The 10798-nt window shown below is 48.6% G+C and overlaps 1 protein-coding gene across 1 annotated transcript; it reads left to right on the forward strand.

Annotated features, from left to right (window-relative positions):
• Nucleotides 1-446: 446 nt before the first annotated feature.
• On the forward strand, nucleotides 447-10008 carry mon1b.S (MON1 homolog B, secretory trafficking associated S homeolog). Its single transcript, XM_018232181.2, has 5 exons — nucleotides 447-621; nucleotides 3884-5227; nucleotides 6882-7680; nucleotides 8032-8179; nucleotides 8598-10008. Exons 2-5 carry the CDS (start codon nucleotides 3922-3924, stop codon nucleotides 8823-8825), a joined length of 2481 nt encoding a protein of 826 aa, XP_018087670.1. The 5' UTR covers nucleotides 447-621; nucleotides 3884-3921; the 3' UTR covers nucleotides 8826-10008.
• Nucleotides 10009-10798: the final 790 nt, after the last annotated feature.

Consider the following 10798-nt stretch of genomic DNA (forward strand, 5'->3'; position numbering starts at 1 on the left):
CCCCTTTTCTTGTCTTTTATTCAAATCAGTGCATGGTTGCTAGGGGACTTTGGACCCTAGCAACCAGACTGCTGAAATTACAAACTGGAGAGCTGCTGAATAAAAAGCTAAATACGTCAAAAACCACAAATAATAATAAACGAAAACCAATTGCAAATTGTCTCAGAATATCTGTACATCCTACTAACAGTTAATTTAAAGGTGAAGAACCCCTTTAAGTCAGAGCCTGGAGATGAAAGAGTTAACAAGTAGCTGTTCCCTAGTAAAGGCATTTGGGACAGGTGTGTAACTGGGTTTCCCGTTGGCTTCAGGCTACAGAGAGAATTACAAGTCATGTAACTGGTCCTAGGAATTTAGCGTTGCTGCCCCTTTAATTCCAACACTTTACCCATAATCCTTTTCTCCAGTCAAACTAAAATGGCGACGTCCCTCCGCTCCGGCGACAGGTTTTTAAAGTTAATGTAATAATGACGCAAGTGTTGCTGGCCACGCCTCCCGTCTACTCTCTTCGCCTATAGGAGCCGCTAAGGTGTCGTTAACACTTCCGCGCTGTGTGATTGGCTGCTGAGAGTCACGCCTCCTGCTCAGCTGTGCATCCTGGAAGCTGCGCGCTCTTGTTGGGTGAGTGTTGCGATGATGCGCGCGCCCAGGGAAAAGGGGTTCTTTCCTCGATATCGGGGTACGGGGGGATTCTTATTTTCCCCAGGGCCAGTGATTATGCGGAGTCAGACGGGAGGCCTAGTGCTGCTCCGACATCTGAGGCCTCCAACCCCCGGCTAATGTCTCCCCATCCCCCCGTTACTTACTCCTCTTGTCTCACTGGTGAACTCGGGGTGCGGCTACTTCTGTCTCCCCGGCCAACAACTCCCCCAACATACAACTTCCCCTTTACTTGTCTGACGTCACCCCCAATAACTGGGGCCCCACAGACATCTGGGCTCACCCCCAAAAACTGGGACATCTGGGGCCCCACACACATCTGAGCTCTGGGGTCAGACATATATTATATATCGTATAGTACCCCCTCTTGTACATTATAAGGATATTAGGAGTCACAGAGGAGTCACATGACCGTATAAAGACACAATACATGGGAAGGGTAAGAGTGTGGGTGCAGGGGAGCAGCTGACATGCACATGGGTGAGTGATGGACGATAGACTAGTTAGGGAGTAGCTGACATGCACATGGGTGAGTGATGGAGGATAGACTAGTTAGGGAGCAGCTGACATGCACATGGGTGAGTGATGGAGGATAGACTAGTTAGGGAGCAGCTGACATGCACATGGGTGAGTGATGGAGGATAGACTAGTTAGGGAGCAGCTGACATGCACATGGGTGAGTGATGGGGGATTAGACTAGTTTAGGGAGCAGCTGACATGCACATGGGTGAGTGATGGTGGTAGACTAGTTAGGGAGTAGCTGACATTGCACATGGGTGAGTATGGACGATAGACTTAGTTAGGAGTAGCTGACATGCGACTGACTATGCACTGCAATGGGTGAGTGATGGAGGACATAGACTAGTTAGGGAGCAGCTGACATGCAACTGGGTGAGTGATGGAGGATAGACTAGTTAGGGGAGCAGCTGACATGCACATGGGTGAGTGATGGAGGATAGACTAGTTAGGGAGCAGCTGACATGCACATGGTGAGTGATGGAGGATTAGACTAGTTAGGGAGCAGCTGACATGCACATGGCGTGAGTGATGGGGATAGACTAGTTAGGGAGCAGCTGACATGCACTATGGGTGAGTGATGGGGATAGACTAGTTAGGGAGCAGCTGACATGCACATGGGTGAGTGATGGAGGATAGACTAGTTAGGGAGTAGCTGACATGCACATGGGTGAGTGATGGAGGATAGACTAGTTAGGGAGCAGCTGACATGCACATGGGTGAGTGATGGAGGATAGACTAGTTAGGGAGCAGCTGACATGCACATGGGTGAGTGATGGAGGATAGACTAGTTAGGGAGCAGCTGACATGCACATGGGTGAGTGATGGAGGATAGACTAGTTAGGGAGCAGCTGACATGCACATGGGTGAGTGATGGGGGATAGACTAGTTAGGGAGCAGCTGACATGCACATGGGTGAGTGATGGGGGATAGACTAGTTAGGGAGTAGCTGACATGCACATGGGTGAGTGATGGACGATAGACTAGTTAGGGAGTAGCTGACATGCACATGGGTGAGTGATGGAGGATAGACTAGTTAGGGAGCAGCTGACATGCACATGGGTGAGTGATGGAGGATAGACTAGTTAGGGAGCAGCTGACATGCACATGGGTGAGTGATGGAGGATAGACTAGTTAGGGAGCAGCTGACATGCACATGGGTGGAGTGATGGAGGATAGACTAGTTAGGGAGGGGCAGCTGACATGCACATGGGTGAGTGATGGGGGATAGACTAGTTAGGGAGCAGCTGACTGCACATGGGTGAAGTGATGGGGGATAGATAGTTAGCTGACATATGCACATGGGTGAGTTGATGGGGGTAGACTAGTTAGGGAGCAGTGACATGCACATGGGTTGAGTGATGGGGGATAGACTAGTTAGGGAGCAGCTGACATGCACATGGGTGAGTGATGGGGGATAGACTAGTTAGGGAGCAGCTGACATGCACATGGGTGAGTGATGGGGATAGACTAGTTTAGGGAGCAGCTGACATGCACATGGGTGAGTGATGGAGGATAGACTAGTTAGGGAGCAGCTGACATGCAACATGGGTGAGTGATGGGGGATAGACTCGTTTAGGGAGCAGCTGACCACATGACAGCGTTCTGGCAATATGTGGGGTGAGTGATGGGGGATAGACTAGTTAGGGAGCAGTGACATGCAGCTGGGTGAGTGATGGGGGATAGACTAGTTAGGGAGCAGTGACATGCACATGGGGTGAGTGATGGGATAGACTAGTTTAGGGAGCAGCTTGAACATTGCACATGGGTGATGATGGGGGATAGACTTTTAGGGAGCAGCTGACATGCACATGGGTGAGTGATGGGGGATAGACTAGTTAGGGAGAGGCTGACATGCCATGGGTGAGTGATGGGGGATAGACTAGTTTAGGGGAGCAGCTGACATGCACATGGGTGAGTGTGGAGATGACTAGTTAGGGAGTAGCTGACATGCACATGGGTGAGTGATGGACGATAGACTAGTTAGGGAGTAGCTGACATGCACATGGGTGAGTGATGGACGATAGACTAGTTAGGGAGTAGCTGACATGCACATGGGTGAGTGATGGACGATAGACTAGTTAGGGAGTAGCTGACATGCACATGGGTGAGCAGGAGGAAACACTGGCCACTATGTATAATAAACAATAAATGGGGAGTGGGGAGTGGGTAGGCCTGTGGGATGTGCCCATGCTACTGTCTGCACCACAGCTATTTAACCCTATGGGGGCCTGGATTGAGTTGGGCTAGAGTAGAGAGGACAGGCAGGGTAAGATGCCCCCCAGGACTACAGGTGGTTATATTGGTGGGGGCACCTCTCTCGCACGAGACAACTCACCTACATGAAGACAGATTGGGCCCTTGTGAGGTCACTTGCTGTCAGTTCTGTGCTGGGACTGATACAGGACGATCCAGTTAGTTTTTCTGGGGCCCTATAATATAAAAAAGCTAGTGATCAGTATGTGCTCTGTAATTGGTGGAGAAGTCCTGCTCTGATTGGCTGCTCTCAGTCCCATGTCTGTGCCCAGGCCCTTATGGTGACCCTGAGCAGTAAATATATTGCCCCCTGCACAGTCTTAGTCCAAATGTGGTCCAACTAATGGGCCGGTTCCGTGCTTATCCTAATGCCACTGGGCTGCTGTACCAGCACTGGTCCATACTGGGCCTTTCTGTGCATCTTACATTTGTCTCTCTCCTCTCCATGCAGATCATACAGATGAGCAAGTGACTGCCCAGGAAGGCCCCATGCAGGAGGGACCCACAGGAGCCACCCACCCAACAGACACTCTACTGGGTCACCTTAGTGACATTTCTCCCCAACAAACATCCATGGCAACTCTGAGCACTGACCTCCAGCCAATCAGTGTGGGAATTCCTGCTGGTGGGGACTTAGAGCCAAGTACTTTGGAGCCCGCTGTTAGAGAGGAGCTGGAGCAAAGCACCCTGGGACCTGCTAGTAGTAAGGAATATGAGCCCAGTACTATGGAACCCAGTGTTCATGCAGAGTTGGAACCAACTACTCTGGGGCCGACTATTAGTGCAGCCTTAGAGCCAAGTACCCTGGAACCTACTGTTATCACAGACTTGTTACCAAGCACGTTAGGGCCCAGTCTTAGTGTAGAACTGGAGCCCAGCACTCTGGGACCTGCTAGTAGTAATATGGTGTTAGAGCCCAGCACTCTGGGACCTGCTGGTTGTAATATGGTGTTAGAGCCCAGCACTCTGGGACCTGCTAGTAGTAGTATGGTGTTAGAGCCCAGCACTCTGGAACCTGCTAGTAGTAATATGGTGTTAGAGCCCAGCACTCTGGAACCTGCTAGTAGTAATATGGTGTTAGAGCCCAGCACTCTGGGACCTGCTAGTAGTTATATGGTGTTGGAGCCCAGCACTTTGGGACCTGCTAGTAGTAGTATGGTGTTAGAGCCCAGCACTCTGGAACCTGCTAGTAGTAATATGGTGTTAGAGCCCAGCACTCTGGGACCTGCTTTCAGTGAAGAGTTAGAGACCAGTACTTTTGGGCCTGTTGTTGGCACTGAGTTGGAGACATCTATTTTTGGGCAGACTGTTACTGAATCGTACAAACAGCCAATGGCAGAGGGAAATGGTGAGGACATAGAGCAGTGCATTGTGGGGGAGAGCACCATGGAGGACTGTGAGAATAGAAGTGCTGCAGATGGGACAGAGTTGGATTCAGAGCAGGGCCGTGTCCCCTTAGAGGAGTTTGAGGAGAGCAGCTCTAGGGAACTTACTGATTCAGCCTCCACAGAGAACACTTTGGAGGACTCTGGAGACTTCCCTAGCCTCCCGCCGGTGGTTGGAGGAGGTGCTTCTGATGTATCCCCACCCACCAGTCCCATCCACCGAGATGAGGACATCACTGCTGAGGGCTGGCGCACCAGGAGGAAACACGTCTTTGTACTGAGTGAGGCCGGGAAGCCCATTTACTCTCGCTATGGCAACGAGGAGGCTTTGTCCTCCACCATGGGGGTCATGATGGCTTTGGTCAGCTTTGTACAGAGTGGGGATAATTGTATCCGCTCCATCTACTCAGGTACCTTCCTGCACTTCTACTGCTCCTAGTTAACCTAACCTAGGCAGTTCTTATGCTCCCTACACATCTCTGCTTCCTGACATGTATAGGGCCCACAGCATTCCTTCTTGTTATATTTTTATTTATACATATGGGAGGAGGGAGGTGCCATATTGATTCCCTTAGACAGTACAGTATGAGGGTATAGCTTATTGTGTGCCCAGAACATTCCTTCTCTGTATATTTGTATTTATACATATGGGAGGAGGAGGTGCCATATTGATTCCCTTAGACAGTACAGTATGAGGGTATAGCTTATTGTGTGCCCAGAACATTCCTTCTCTGTATATTTGTATTTATACATATGGGAGGAGGGAGGTGCCATATTGATTCCCTTAGACGGTACAGTATGAGGGTATAGCTTATTGTGTGCCCAGAACATTCCTTCTCTGTATATTTGTATTTATACATATGGGAGGAGGGAGGTGCCATATTGATTCCCTTAGACAGTACAGTATGAGGGTATAGCTTATTGTGTGCCCAGAACATTCCTTCTCTGTATATTTGTATTTATACATATGGGAGGAGGGAGGTGCCATATTGATTCCCTTAGACAGTACAGTATGAGGGTATAGCTTATTGTGTGCCCAGAACATTCCTTCTCTGTATATTTGTATTTATACATATGGGAGGAGGGAGGTGCCATATTGATTCCCTTAGACAGTACAGTATGAGGGTATAGCTTATTGTGTGCCCAGAACATTCCTTCTCTGTATATTTGTATTTATACATATGGGAGGAGGGAGGTGCCATATTGATTCCCTTAGACAGTACAGTATGAGGGTATAGCTTATTGTGTGCCCAGAACATTCCTTCTCTGTATATTTGTATTTATACATATGGGAGGAGGAGGTGCCATATTGATTCCCTTAGACAGTACAGTATGAGGGTATAGCTTATTGTGTGCCCAGAACATTCCTTCTCTGTATATTTGTATTTATACATATGGGAGGAGGAGGTGCCATATTGATTCCCTTAGACAGTACAGTATGAGGGTATAGCTTATTGTGTGCCCAGAACATTCCTTCTCTGTATATTTCTATTTCTACATATGGGAGGAGGGAGGTGCCATATTGATTGCCAGTACAGCATGTATATTCTCATGTGAGTTGGTAACAGATGCTGATCCCCGTGTCACTGCTTTCACTAGGGCAGCCGCAATTGGATTCTGTGAATCATGTGTTAGGAAGTCACATGTATGTGTGATCACGAGGATTTTAACTGAATGAAGAGCTGGTTGGGGAGTTAAAGAATAAGAAAGCTTTTCATTTTAAAACCCCCTAGAAAAGAATGTAAATAGCCCCAGTAGAAGAGTTTCTAGCCGCATTCAGTCTCATGTCATTCAGTTAGTTCCTGGTCTAGCATGAAGCTCCGCCCTTTTGTTCCTCATCTCTCCTTCTCCCTTTGGCTTTGTTAATGTGCATTACTGGATGTATATGGAGACACATACTCAGATAGCAGTCATGTGCAGCATTTGGCTTTCCAGAACTACTACTCCCAGCATCCCACTGACTGAAGAACGTAGAAGGCCGCAACTACACATGGCTGGTCAGGTGGTAGTTTTTGATCACGTGTGTGTGAGTGCAGTAACCGATTTCCCTGCTTGGCTTTGCAGATAATCAAAAGGTGGTGTTCCTGCAGGAGGGTCCCCTGGTGCTGGTGTCCGTATCTCGCACCCCCCAGTCAGAGGAACAGCTGAGGCGGGAGCTGCAGTACGTCTATTACCAGATTATCAGCATGCTGACACAGGCCAGCGTGGCACGCATCTTTGAGCGCAAGAAGAATTATGACCTGCGCCGGCTACTGGCCGGTTCTGAAAAGATCCTGGACAGCCTGCTGGACATGATGGAGATGGACCCGGGGGTTCTGCTTGGGGCAGTGCGTTGTGTGGCTATTCCCACCACCTTGAGGGACTCGCTCAGTTCCATTCTGACCAAGGCCATCACACCCAACCTGGTGTTCTCCATCTTGGTGGCCCAGCAGCAGCTAGTGACCGTGGTGCAGGAGAAAGCCGTCATTGAGGATTGTCGCCTAGATCCTGCTGACCTCCATCTCCTGCTCAACCTCATAGGGGCTTCTTCTGCATTTCAGGCGGGGGAGATTTGGACACCCATCTGCCTTCCTCGTTTCAACCCTGATGGTTATTTTTATGCCTATATTTCCTACTTGGACCCACAATGCACTGTGTGCTTGGTGCTGCTCTCCACCGATAAGGAGTCCTTCTATGCTGTGTCTGGCTGCAAGAGGAAGATCCAAAGTGCCATGGAATCCCAGGGATCCCTGCAAGCCCTGGCTGGGGCCATGCGATACTGCTCCTATAGCGCCTCCCTGGTGGGAATCCCAGAGCTACTGCACTTTGTTTATAAGCCCCTGGATGTACCGGAGACTTACCGGCAACTCCCTCAGTTCACCAGGTGGGTTCTTATTTCTGGGGCACCCCTCTTGTCTTTTGCTTCTCCATTTCCAGCCCCCCTGATATGCTTCACTCCTCAGAGCCAACTTCCTCTTACTTTTACTATATACACACAAACCCCATCACCTTTAGTCTTGGTGGGATCAGCCAATATATCCTTCCCATGAAGTTGTTGGGAACTCAGTATTTTGTGCCCACTGTGAGGTGCTTGATGTAGATATTCTGCATACGAACATAAAGCCCCATTAGCCCCCATTGAGACGGTGCACATGGATTTCCATGACTGTTCCCTGCTATCCAATTGAGTCCCTGCCAGCAGTCATGTGATTAAATTGTGTGTTTGTTTTTGCAGCCCAGAAGCTGACAGTCCTTACAGCAATGAGCAGGAGAGACAGAGGTTATTTGATCTGTACCGCTACCTGCACTGTCGCATGCACAACTCCTCCCGCCCCCTGCGCCTCATCTACCATGTGGCTGAGAAGGAGACCCTGCTGGCCTGGGTAATTATCTTCTGCTTTTGCTTATTTGGGCAGGGCATTGACGCCCTTGGTGAGTTAGTGTAACCCTTTAAAGCTGAAAGTGCTATGCTAGTTATACATTTAAAGCTAGACTGGGTTTCACATCTGGACCTTTAGGGTGCTACCTTGGGTGTCCGTGTACCCCAAATATAGTGCTAGCAAGGGAATCCATTTATCCTGATAAGAGTGCTATCTAGTGTATAATTGTACCCCAATTAGAGTGTTGCTTTGTGTATCCTCATTAGAGTGCTAGCTAGGGTATACTCTTATCCCAATTAGAGTGCTAGCTAGTGTATAATTGTATCCCAATTAGAGTGCTAGCTAGGGTATCCTTGTACGTCGAGGATCAGGGTGCTAGTTTGGGTTTAATTGTCTTGCCTGCTCTATTCTGTGTCTCCAGGTGACGAGCAAATTTGAACTATACACCGCATTCAGCTCGTTGGTGACAAAGGTGGGGGCAATTAATGTCATAACAAAACTTCTGCGCTGGATTAAGAAGGAGGAAGACCGTCTTTTTATCCGATACCCACCAAAGTACTCCACCACCCCTGTCCCTGGGAAGGGGCCAAAGGCCAGCAGAACAGACAGAAACGATCCTTCTCAGAATGGATTCTATACAGGCCTTTAACATGAAACTGGTCCATAACTTTCTCTGGACACACAGGTTGTCGTATGTTCAGGTTCCCTAATACACTGCCCATGTTCCCCACCAGAGTCTCACTCTACCCACTCAACCCCAGGCTCCACCTCTTTGTCATATAAGGGCCAATCCAGGATGACCGTATCCCCCCTCAAACCATTTAGGTGTCTTTTTGATCTCAGAATGTCTTCTGGGTTGCACAGCACCAAGAAGCAGGACAGCAGGCAAGGGTCCACATGGCATTTAGTTGGTGGAGTCATAACATGGCAACAAGGTCTTCTCGCTCCATTTCAATCATCAAGTCAAAGATTCGACCCACCGTCGCCTCACTCACCCGAACCTGCATAAAGAGTTGCCATTGGCATCTGTCTGTGTTGGGAAGGCTTCATTTTGCTCCAGATGTTGTCAGAACTACAACTATCAGAACCTTTCCCCAAAGGCAGCCTAATGCACTGTAGGAATGCTGGTGCTTGTAGTTCAGCAGCAGCAGGCGCAAACTTACATGGTTACAGTCGATATAGTTCCCATGTTTTTAACACCATCTCTGCTGGGTTGTGGCTTTGCTGCATCCAGAGATCCAAATAGGGGCGGGGAATGTCCCACCTGCCAACATACTCCAGTTGTTCCCGGGTCAGGACACAAGGAGTGGTTTATTAAAGGGGCAGAGAGGGCAAAGGGGAATTGGCCCACATTGTGTTGGATGTGTAATACACCTGCTCCACTTGCAGGCTGTTTCTTTTTCCTACAGTTTGTGTGCTGCTAAAATGTTATATTAGATCAATGGTTTGTCCTGCTGCAAACAACTCACTCATGCTGTTTGCCAGATGCCATCCCAAATTTTATGTAGGAACAAGGGGGTATTGGCAGCAGGAATAACATGTCTGGCTGAGCATCTCACTTATACAAACTGCTTACTATAAATTGTCAAATAGATTTACTTGAGAGCTTGGGGAGTCGCCTTCATGCCAGCACCAGCTCCCCTTGAATATATATATATATATAATATTTCTACGTAAGTAACTGTCTTGTATATTGGCTTAATAATTACAGATGGGGCTTATTTTTGGAAATGTATTGTGTCCCCCAGGTCCTACCCTATGTATGTGTGTACAGGCAACATTGTAAATGAATTTGCAGAGAAAATAAAAGTGTGAATTGACAGGAAAATGAATACATGTTTGGCAGTGTCCCTCAATATTACACAAATATTACTGAGTGTTCAGAGATAAGCCAATCACATGCACACATTGGCCTCCAGGGGCCACATCAGCATTGGTCAGTGCTTGTCAAGCCTTCCCTCTGGCACTGTGTCATTTTCTCAATATATTGCTACTGGCAGAGAATACCCTGTGGGGTCAGTGCCTCCCAGTCAGGGGGCTGCTGTTGGCAGGGTGCCCATGCCCTTACCTGTGGGGTTAGTGACGCTGAGTGCGGTGGTGAATTTTAGCTGCTGAGAGAATCTTGTTATTAACTTCTCCTCCGGTTTGACAGGCCCTGGGGGGAAAATAGATGGAAAGTGTCAGACACACAGCACTCCATTGACTCCTGGCTGTTGTTGCTTAGAGGCTCTAGAGGCCCAGAATGTACAGGCTGACTAGTGTTTAGTACAAGGCTGGTGCCCGTGGCAACTCTCTGTACAGCCAGATGTGATTCCCTACATGTACCCGCTGGCTATGGAGCAGGAGGTGGTGTTGTGCCAACTCACCCAGTCATCTGAGCAGGTTCCTCTGTTTGTGTAACAACCACCACGTCGGCTCTGCTTAAAAGCTTCAACTTCTGAGCCAAATTGTGCAGCTCCTTCAGGTCATGGATTTGGCTCTGGAACATCAGCAGATAATTACAAACCCCCAGTGGATCCGCATTCACTGAGACGCCAAGCTGTAAAATGGCAACACACTATGGTCACCCTCTGCTTCTTCACATATTGTGGCACTTCAACTCTCACATTTTTGCTTATAGGG

The sequence above is a fragment of the Xenopus laevis genome, chromosome 8S (genome assembly GCF_017654675.1).
Source record: "Xenopus laevis strain J_2021 chromosome 8S, Xenopus_laevis_v10.1, whole genome shotgun sequence".
In the NCBI taxonomy this organism is placed as follows: Eukaryota; Metazoa; Chordata; class Amphibia; order Anura; family Pipidae; genus Xenopus; species Xenopus laevis.